This window comes from Talpa europaea (assembly GCF_964194135.1).
Source record: "Talpa europaea genome assembly, chromosome: 12".
NCBI classification, from domain to species: domain Eukaryota; kingdom Metazoa; phylum Chordata; class Mammalia; order Eulipotyphla; family Talpidae; genus Talpa; species Talpa europaea.
In genome coordinates, this window is record NC_140079.1 from 38,348,689 (window position 1) to 38,359,321 (window position 10,633).

General features: G+C 38.1%; 1 protein-coding gene across 1 annotated transcript; it reads right to left on the minus strand.

Moving 5' to 3' along the window:
• Positions 1-9,099: 9,099 nt before the first annotated feature.
• On the minus strand, positions 9,100-10,077 carry LOC311181489 (olfactory receptor 7A10-like; the record flags this gene model as incomplete). Its single annotated transcript, XM_084249954.1, has 1 exon — positions 9,100-10,077. One exon carries the CDS (start codon positions 10,075-10,077, stop codon positions 9,100-9,102), a length of 978 nt encoding a protein of 325 aa, XP_084106080.1.
• Positions 10,078-10,633: the final 556 nt, after the last annotated feature.

The window sequence follows — 10,633 nt, forward strand, 5'->3', positions numbered from 1 at the left end:
GTTTTTGCTCATTTTTCTCTCTAGGAAAGAATTTTTTGTGGAAATTTAGAATTTTTTAATATAAGATCACATCATGTGCATATAAACATAATTATACCTCTCCATCTCCAATTAAATATCTTTTATTTCTTTTCTTTCCTCTGTTGCAGTGGATAGATTTCCAATATGCTGTTGAATAGAAGTTGTAAAAGCAGGCATCTCTGCCTTGCTCTTGATCGTCATGAAAAATGTTTAGTGTTTCACTATTGAGTATAGTGTACACTGTGGATTTTTCATAACTGGCTTTCAGTTTGTTAGTTTCTCTCTGCTCAAAGTTATTTGTAGAATTGTTTTTATCATCCTCCGTACAAAAATATAAAAATTAATTTTTTGAGTGTAGATATAAATGATAGCATATCATCCAAGTTAGGAATTCATGATATTTCTTGTTTTTCGCTTTTGGTAGTTAATCACAGAACCTGGGAATAATTAGAAATATCAGAATTTCTTCTTCTGGGATTATCTGAGGAAACAGAATTGCAACCCTTATTCTTTGGATAGTTCTTGATCACCATATTGAGAACCACCATACTTGAGAACCTGCTCATCATCCTGGCTGTCAGCTCTGACTCCCCCCTCCACACCCCTGTGTACTTCTTCCTGTCCAACCTATCCTTTGTACACATCTATTTCACCTCCACCACAGTTCCAAAGATGCTGGTGAACTTTCAGGCACAGAGTAAGTTATAGCTTATGAAAGCTGCATCATGCAGATGTACCATTTCATACTGTTTGCAGGGTTGGACAACTTTCTCCTGGCTGTGATGGCCTATGACCACTTTGTGGCCGTTTGTCACCCCCTGGACTACATGGTCATCATGAACCCTAGCTCTGTGGACTGCTGGTTCTGATATCCTGGATCATGAGTGTCCTGGATTCCATGCTACACAGCTTAATGGTGTTGTGGCTGATGTTCTGTAGACATGTGGAAATTCCACTTTTTTCATGAACTCAGATGATCCAACTTGCCTGTTCTGATACCTTCCTTAATAATATGGTAATGTAGAAAAAGGAACTCTCCTACATTGCTGGTGGGAGTGCAAACTATTCCAACCACTGTGGAAAGCTGTCTGGAGGTTCCTCAATCTACTAAAAATGGAGCTACCATACAACCTGGCAATTCCACTCCTAGGGATCTACCCAAAGGACACAAAAACAGTGATTCAAAAGAGCACCTGTACACCTATGTTTATTGCAGCACTATTTACAATAGGTAAAACCTGGAAACAACCCAAATGCCCAAAAATAGATGACTGGATCAAGAAGATGTGGTATATATACACAGTGGAATATTATTCAGCAATCAAAAAAGATAAACTCATGCCATTCACAGCGACGTGGATGGAGCTAGAAGGAATTATGCTCAGTGAAATAAGCCAGAAGGAAAAAGAAAAATATCAGATGGTTTCACTTATAGCAGGAATATAGGGGAACCAAATAAGACATCAGTGTAAAAAAAGTAGTAATAACAGTACAAACCACAACAAAGCAAAAACAGACAATTATAAACCAGAGACATACTGCAGGGGAGGAGGAGGGAGAGGGGTGAAAGGGAGGGAGTGAGGAGCACAGGGGACTGTGGTGATGGTGTATGGGTGCCTTGGGGAAGGAAATTCTAGGAGGACTCAATCTGAGGGGTGAGGGGAAATAAATATTGTCTAAAAATGTTAAAATATGATAAATGTAGAAAGAAAGAAAGAAAGAAAGAAAGAAAGAAAGAAAGAAAGAAAGAAAGAAAGAAAGAAAGAAAGAAAGAAAGAAAGAAAGAAAGAAAGAAAGAAAGAAAGAAAGAAAGAAAGAAAGAAAGAAAGAAAGAAAGAGAAAGAAAGAAAGAAAAAGAAAAAATGAACAATGGTGTAAAAATATATATAAATAAAAAATATAAAAAATGAAAAAATAATATGGTGATGTATTTTGTAACTGTACTGCTGGGTGGTGGTCCTTTGACTGATATTCTTTACTCTTACTCTAAGATAGTTTCCTCATATGTGAAATCTCATCAGTCAGGGGAAGTACAGAGCATTCATTTTCCATCTATGCATCTCACCTCTCAGTTATCTCCTTGTTTTATTGTACAAGTGCTGGAGTGTACCTTAGCTCTGCTGCTTCCCACAGCCCACATTCAAGTGCAATAGCTTCAGTGATGTACTCTGTTGTCACACCCATGCTGAACCCCTTCATCTACAGTCTGAGAAACAAAGACATAAATGAGGCTCTGAACAAATTCTTCAGAAGGAAGTTCTTTTTAAAAAAAAAAAAAAGATTTATTTATTTATACAAGAACCAGTGTACAGGCCAGAGGCATGGGGGCGTGAGAGGATTCACCAGAGACAGAGCAGGGAACAGAACAGGCAGACTGATGAAATACACTGCTGAGGGGAGCAGCAGGCATGACAGGAGAGGTCTGCCGCGCCATGTAGGACCCTTGCCAGCTGGCCAGGATCTAACCGGAGCTGCAGAGGCTGCGGACAGCTTCACAGCAAGGTGCTCAACCACCTGAGCAACCAGGGGAGGGCTTCAGAAGGAAGTTCTTAAAGAAGTGACTGTGATTGTACAGGGTTCAGTGTCTAACACCCAGAAATTATGATTTTTAATCAGATCACAGAAGAAAAAACTAATTCTTTTGTTTATATACTGGATTTTTAATTTTCAAAAGTTCAGTTGCTTTGCTGGCTTTAAATCATTCCCTGAATTCAAATTTTCTGCTCTCTAACATGTTTTCCTTTTATTCCTTTCCTAATTTCCCAATGTTATTGCTAGCCTTGGATCAAAAACAATTTGCAGATAGCATGAGTATATCTTTTTGATAGCTGAGTAGCTATCAAACACACACACACACACACACACACACACCCCACACACCCCACATCTTGATCCATTCATTTTGGGACATTTAGTTTTCCATATCTTGGCTTTTGTTAATAATCCTGCAATAAACAGAGGAGTGTTTTTGTGTCCTTTGGGTTGATTCTTAGGAGTGGAGTTGCTGGGTCATATGGCACATCCATTTTTAGTGCTTTGAGGAACTTCAACACAACTTTCCATTAGGGCTGGATGTTTCCACCAACATTTAAGAGTGTTCCTTTTTCCTTACATTGGACTATGATTGAGGCTACCAGAGGGGGATATATTTGGGTGGGAGCAAAGGGGAGAGGGGGGTCTAATGGAGAATTACTGGGAGTGGTAAAATAACATGCAATTGTAAAGGTGTAACTTTATACTCCAAGACATATAATGTGATATAAATCAACATTACCTCAATAAATATAATTTTAAAAATCTGGAAACAGTGCAATGAAACATCAATATATAAAATGATAATCAAGTTGCAGTATAGCCTTACTGAGCAACACTTGTTGATTTTTGATATGGGCCATTCTCACATGTTTGAGGGGGTATCTCATGGCTTTGATTTGCCTTTCTCTGATGTAAGAGATCATGAGCATTTTGTCATTAGTCTTTTGTATTTCTTCTTTGGGTAAGTGTCTATTTAGTTCTTCTTCCCATTATTTTATTGCATTGTTTGCTTTTTTTGAGTTGTCTGAGTCCTGCGAAAATCTTCAATATCAGTGTGTAGGGTAAATGAAGATTGCTCACACTTTTGCACAGTTGGCCTCTGTGGCTATCACCAATGGCCTTGAATACAGGCGGCACTTGGGACCGTGGGTTTGAGGTATGAATACCTGATGCTGGACACCTGGAGTATGGTGTGGGCTTGCATAAGTGGGCACACCTGAGCCTGGAGGCCAAGCCTATAAGGGCAGCAGAGGACATTGTGGTGGAGTGTGGTGGAGAGCCCATGAGGGGATGTCAGAGAGAACCCAAAGAGCAAATATTCGCTGGGGGCTGAGAGGCCTGCCAGCCTTCTGGCCTCCATTCCTCTGCCTGCCTGCACATAGTTACCACACTACAAGTGGCATAGAAAGATCATTAAATGTCTGAAAAAGTCACTGAGGACTCCAGTACTCTCCTTTATCTGTCTGCCCGGATACATAGAGAACCTGCCCTGTGCCTTGCTGGCACTTCATAGTCCTTTTTCAGGTGTGTGGTGTACAAATATTTTCTACTGCAGGTAGGGTGTCTTTTCATTTTCATGATAATCCAGTGAACTGTATTTATTCTTTTTACTGGGGAACATTCTGGCTGATGGAGATCACCCTGGGTTTTCTTGTACACATTTGTCCTCAGTCAGGTGTGTGCCTCTACACACATTAGCTGTCTCCTACCCAGGACCTCTTTTGAGTGGCTGCCTGCTGCTGCAACCTGTGACTCTGCCTTTGACTATACATTCCAAGTCTCTGTCTCCACACATCTCTTATTCAAGGAAGCACAAATGTCTTCCATGCCCCTTCTGCTGTGCTTTCCTGGAACATTTTTATACTTACCACTCATGTACAAAGTCATCTAGTTGGCCTTCCATTCCTGACCCTGAATTGTCATAATGATCTTTGTATCACTGAGTCAAGCAGACACATCTGTGTTAATATATAATTTGATTGTTAAGCAAGCAAACAAGCACAACCATCTGTTATCCCTGGATGAGACTTGTTAGATTCTCCTGTGAGCTCAGGTAAACTGTGTAGGTTCCATGACCTCAATAGTTATTGGGCTCTCAGACTCACCTGAGACTTAAGAGGGAAGTCTCCTTGTGGAAGTTTGAATTACTTCTTGGATGGCTGATGATTGAGACTGAAGTTCTTTCCCAACCAAGATACAAGGAAGGAGCAAGGGATCACTTCACAAGCGAGCTTAGGAAGCAAGGCAATTACATGTCTGTCCAAGCCCAGATTAGGGAAGCTGAGTAAGTAAGTCTGCTCATCAGCATATTTCCCTCTCGCTACTCTAACATCTCTGTATATGTACTCCTTGTGGTGCACTCTGTTTTGCAACCATCTCAGGCTGGGTAGGTTCATCTATAGTTTTTGAAGAGGAGAGTAGATTTTTACAGGTTTGAATGCTGAATCAGGGGACAGACCAGCTTTCTCTCCATTATTTCTCTGACTTCTCACTCTATCCTCCTCCCTCAAAGTGATGCTGTACTTACATGCACTCGCCACAGGTATACCCATTTACATATACGCATGCCCCTTGTTCTCTGGTCCCAGGTATCCATAATTATAGGTGTGTGTACAAGACCATAGGTGCTGGAATGGCGAGAGGGCATAAAAAAGCCTGAAAACTTCATTTACCCTACAACTGGCCTAAAAAGAATGATTTTTTTTTCTCTCCTGCCCATGATTCACTTATCCTAAAGGATCAGGTGAAGGTGAAGTGAACACAGGATATTATTTTATACTACCTCTCCTAATTTTCATTGTATAGGTCATTCACTTTCCTTGTTAAGTTCATTCTCAGGTATTTTATCCTTTTTGGAGTAATTATAAATAGCATTGTCTTCTTAATTTCTCTTTCTTTTGATGAATTGTTTGCATATAGAAATAGCCATATACAAAACAACCAATTTTTGTTTATTGATTTTAGTTTCTGCCTCTTTATTATTTATCATAATTTTTTTGGATTTTCTATGTATATTATCATGTCATCAAGTAGTAATTGTTTTGCTTCGTTTCCAATTTGGAATCCTTTTGTATCTTTCTTATTTAGTTGCTCTGGCTGTGACTCACAATACTTTGTTGGACATTAGTGGTGAAAGTGAACATCATAGCCTTTATCTTGATCTTATGGAAAATGTTTTCTGCTCTCACCATTGACTATTATGTTATCTATGACTTTGTCATATGTGGCCCTACTATGTAAGATAAATTCCTTTGATTACTATTTTATTGATTTTTATCATAAATGTCCGTCAATCTTCAAACTTTGTTGTATATTTTTGCATCTGTGTTCATCAGAGATATTAGTCTACAGTTGTGTGTGTGTGTGTGCGTGTGTGCATGTGTGTGTGTGTTCAGTTCTTGTCTGGTTTTGGTATCATGGTAACATTAACCTCATAAAATGTGTTTTGGAGTGTCCCCAGACCTCTCCATGTTTTGGAAGAGTGTGAGAAAGATAGGTACTAGAATCTTTTGAAGTTTTGTGGAAATCACTGGTCAAGCTAGTGATCGCAGGGAGTTTTTTGGTTATTCCTTTGCTTTCTGTACTTGTGATTGGTCAACTCAAACTGTCTATTTCATCCTAGTTTAGTCTTGAAAGGTTGTGTGATTCTAAAAATTTATCTACTTTTTTTGCAGGTTGTCCTGGTTTTTTTGCATAAAGAGGTTCATAGATAGTATTCTTTTGTAATCCTTTGTATTTCTGTGATATGTGTTGTAACTTTGCCTCTTCATTGCTGATTCTTTTTATTTGTGTTTTCTTATCAATTTTGTTAGTACTTTCAAGTTACTAGTTCTTGGTTTCAGTGATCCTTCATATGATCCTTTTCATTTCTACTTTTATTTTGATCAAATTTTTATTATTTTCTTCTACATGCTTTTGGTATCATTTGCTCTTCCTTTTTTGATTTTTTCGGTTGTGAAGCTTGTTTTTTGAGATTTTTCTTGTTTGTTGATGTGGCTCTGTTTTGCTATAAACTTCCCCCCTTGATATCTGTTTTGTTGAATCCAATGAGATGTGGTAGCTTATCTTTTCATGATTTTTTAATTTCTCCTTTGATTTATTCAATGACCTAAGATTTATTAGAACGTGCTTTGTTCAGTTTGCATTTATTACATATTATGTGATTGATTTCTAGCTTCATACCATTGTGGTCAGAAAAGATATTTGCTATGATTTCAATTTTCTTATAATTATTGAGACTTGTTTTGTGTACCAGCAGATGATCTATGCTTGAGAATATTCCATGTGCAATTGAGGAGAATGTGTATTCATTTCTTTTGGGATGGAAGGTTCTGTATATGTCTACTAAGTTCATATGATCTGTTACTTTATTTAAGTCCATGTTTTTCCTTGTTTACTTTCAGTTTGGATAACATGTCCATGATGTTTGTGGTGCATTGAGATCACCTAATATTGTTGTGTTACTTGCTTTTGCTCTGTTGAGTTGTTTTATGTATTTAAGTGCACCTGTATTGAGTATGTAAATATTAGTGACCATTAAATTTTCTTAACCCTTGGTTATTATAGTGTCCATTTTGTCCCTATTTACATTTTTAGTTTAAAGTGTAATTTATCAAGTACAAGAATAGATATTTCTGCTTTTTTCTTTGTATTATTAGCTTCAAATACCTTGCTCCAGATTTTTACTTTAAGTATATATTTGTCAGCCTTCCTGGTGGTGCAAGGGGTTAAGCACCACACTATGAAGCAATCTGCAGCCTCTACCACCATGAGTTTGATCCCCAGCCGGCCAGGGAGCAACCCACATGGCGAAGACTTCTGTCTTGCCCGCTGCTCCCCTCAGCAGTGTATTTCAGTCAGTCTGCCTGTTCTGTTCCCTACTCTGTCTCTGGTGAGTCCTCTTACCCCCTCCTCCCCGGCATCTCTGGCCTGTACCCAGTTCTTGTATGCATAAATAAATAAATATTTTTTAAAAAGTATATATTTTTCATTGGCTTTGATGTAAGTCTCCTTGTGTACAATATAGACACATCATGCTTTCTTATCCACCTTGCCATCCTGTGTCTTTTGGTTGGGAATTTCAGACCATTCACACTCCAGTGCCTGTGGGGCTTAGTTGCGGCCATTCTCATTTGCTTTCTGGTTGTTTTGTTTTTCTCTTGTGTCTATTTGATTTAATCTATCTGGATGGTTTTCCCAGTGGTTCTCTCAATTTCTTCTTTGAAGTGTGTCTGCTCCACATTTTTGTTTTGCTATTCCCCTGAGGGTTATATCAACCTTTTTATATCTAAAACATTCTTGGATATTGTGTGGCCACTGTCATTTGAATAAGAAATACTGATTTTTTTTCTTTCCTCTCTTTTACTGTTTTGTTATTTCATTTTTTTCTTTTGATATTTCTGATTCTTTATTACTATTTATCACTCTGTTCAGTATATTGTATTCTTTGCTTTTTCTTGTCATGCAGCACCTACATCAATAATGCATGTTGTGGGTTATAAAGTATCCTCTTGTGGTAAGTTGATATAGATGGATGAGATATTTTGATTTTTTTCTGGATGTCTTTAAAGGTATATTTACTGATGTGGCTGACTCTGCTGTGATTTCTTGGTGTATCCAATTCAGTACCTGTTTTCCTCTGCTTTTGGCCTCACCCACTGGTTGGATTGTGTCTTTCTCTCCTTCTTCATTGTCAAAGCTACATTTCTAATTTCAAACTATCTGGAGTCTTCATGAAATTAATTTTTAAAACATTTCCCTAGGAAAAGGACTCTTCCTTATACATTTAGATGTTTGATATCACTGTAATTTTTATTTAACCTATGGTCTTTTTCAATTAGGACAGTGAATACCTTGAGTCATGTACCAATGTTACACGTAATCTCCATCCTGCCTATTGCTCCCCTTCTAGTAGCTAAATAAATGTATAATATATAGAGAAATTAGAGAATGTGTTTCTCACAAACAGCTGATGATGAGAAAAAGAACAGAAGCAGGGGAATAGTAAAATAGTGCAGAATATATTCATATAATTGTTTTCCATATTCTAAGATCAGGACCCATTAGAGGGTAAGAATTTAGATTTCAGGAATCAAATAAATTGGAATAACAATGTATCATACTTGTAAGTTTGCATGTGCCAAATTGACCAAAATGATAGAAAACTGTGACTTTATATTTCCTTGTGCAAAAATCATATAAATAGACTGAGTTGCCAAGAGCAGCTTGTACCATGTGAGAAATAAAACCCAATAACACTTCAGTGAAATAGAAAATCTTGAGCTGTATGTTGTTTAAAAAGAAGTTATTCTTATGAAATCCATGTTGTCCAATAAATAAATGGAAATTCACAAATGTTTCTGACTCACAGTTAGAAAAAAACATTAAGTAGGAAAATGGACACTTAAAAACTATATATTTACCATAGCAGAATGTGTGGCAATGTGAGTAACTCAAATTGTATAGCAAAGTTGATTTCAAAAAGCAGTAATTCCAGAAAATGTATAGAATGAGAAAATTCAACATTCACAATTTCTAAGACTTTTAGTCCTCCGACATGGGAAATTCTTCTGCTTCCTGACAATGGGTTCTTTCGTAGATTCCTTCCCAATGAGTTTTTTTCAGAGCCTCTTTTATGTCTTTGTTCCTCAGACTGTAGCTGAAAGGGTTCAGTGTGGGTGTGACCACAGTGTACATCACTGAGGCTGCTGAACTTGAATGTGAGTTATGGGAGGCAATAGAGCTAATGTACACTCCTAGGATTGTACAATAAAATAAGAAGACAACTGAGAGGTGAGACACACAGGTGGAAAATGCTTTATATTTTCCCTGAATTGATGATATTCCATGTATAGTGGACATAATTTTAGAGTAAGAGTAAAGTATACCAGCAAAAGGGCCAACACCAAACAGCCCATCTGCACAATACATCAAGATATCATTAAGAAAGGTATCAGAACAAGCAAGTTGGAACATCTTATTGATTTCAAAGAAAAAGTGTGGGATTTCCAGTTGTTCATAGGACAGTCTCAACACCATTAAGCTTTGTAACAAGAAATGCAGGGCACTAATGATCCAGGAAAGCAGGACCAGCAGTCCACACAGGCAGGGATGCATACTGACCATGTAGTGTAGGGAGTGGCAGATGGTCACATAGTGGTCATAGGCCATGACAGTCAAGATAAAGTCATCCAGCACTCCAAAGAATAATGCAAAAGACATCTGTGAGATGCAGCCTTCATAAGTTATGACTTTGCTCTGTGTTTGTATATTCAATAATATCTTAGGGATGGTTGTTGAGGTAAAACTTATGTCTACAAAAGACAAATTGGAGAGGAAGAAATACATGGGTGTGTGTAAATGGGAGTCAGAGATTGTGGCTAGAATGATGAGTAGATTCCCAAACACAGTGATTAGGTGCACGCAAAGGAAAAGTCCATAAATGAGGTACTGAAGTTCTGGTTCCTTTGATAATCCCAGAAGATAAAATTTTATAACCCATATGTGATTTTCTGGTACCATGTAGTGATGCTATGACTAGGAATGAAAAAAATGATTAATGTTCACACAATGGCACTACTAACAAATCAAAATGTTAAAATTTTATTTTTCAGTCAATAAATCTATCATATCTTTATCAATCTATCATCTATGTATGTGTCTAACTATTCTCTCTCTCTCTTTCTCTCTCTCTCTCTCTCTCTCTCTCTTTCTCTCTCTCTCTCTCTCTCTCTCTCTCTCTCTCTCTCTCTCTCTCTCTCTCTCTCTCTCTCTGTGTGTGTGTGTGTGTATAAATCTAATCCTCTTTAAAGGATCTTCCAGATGGGGCGGAGCAACATGGCGGCGAGGAGACACTGCGAGTAAGATCTCCCATTAAAAAAAGTTAATAGGGAGGAAAAGCGGCAGGTCCCAGTGAGAACTGGGACACGGAAGATAAACGGGTGACTCCAGCAAACTACCCGAAGAAGAAAGTGGCCATAAAAGAGGACCAGAAGGGAGGGAAGCGCAGAACCCTGCTCCCCTCCCCCGCCCACAGAGGCGGCACTCTCCTACCGGCAGAGAGGAGGAAAACAACAAA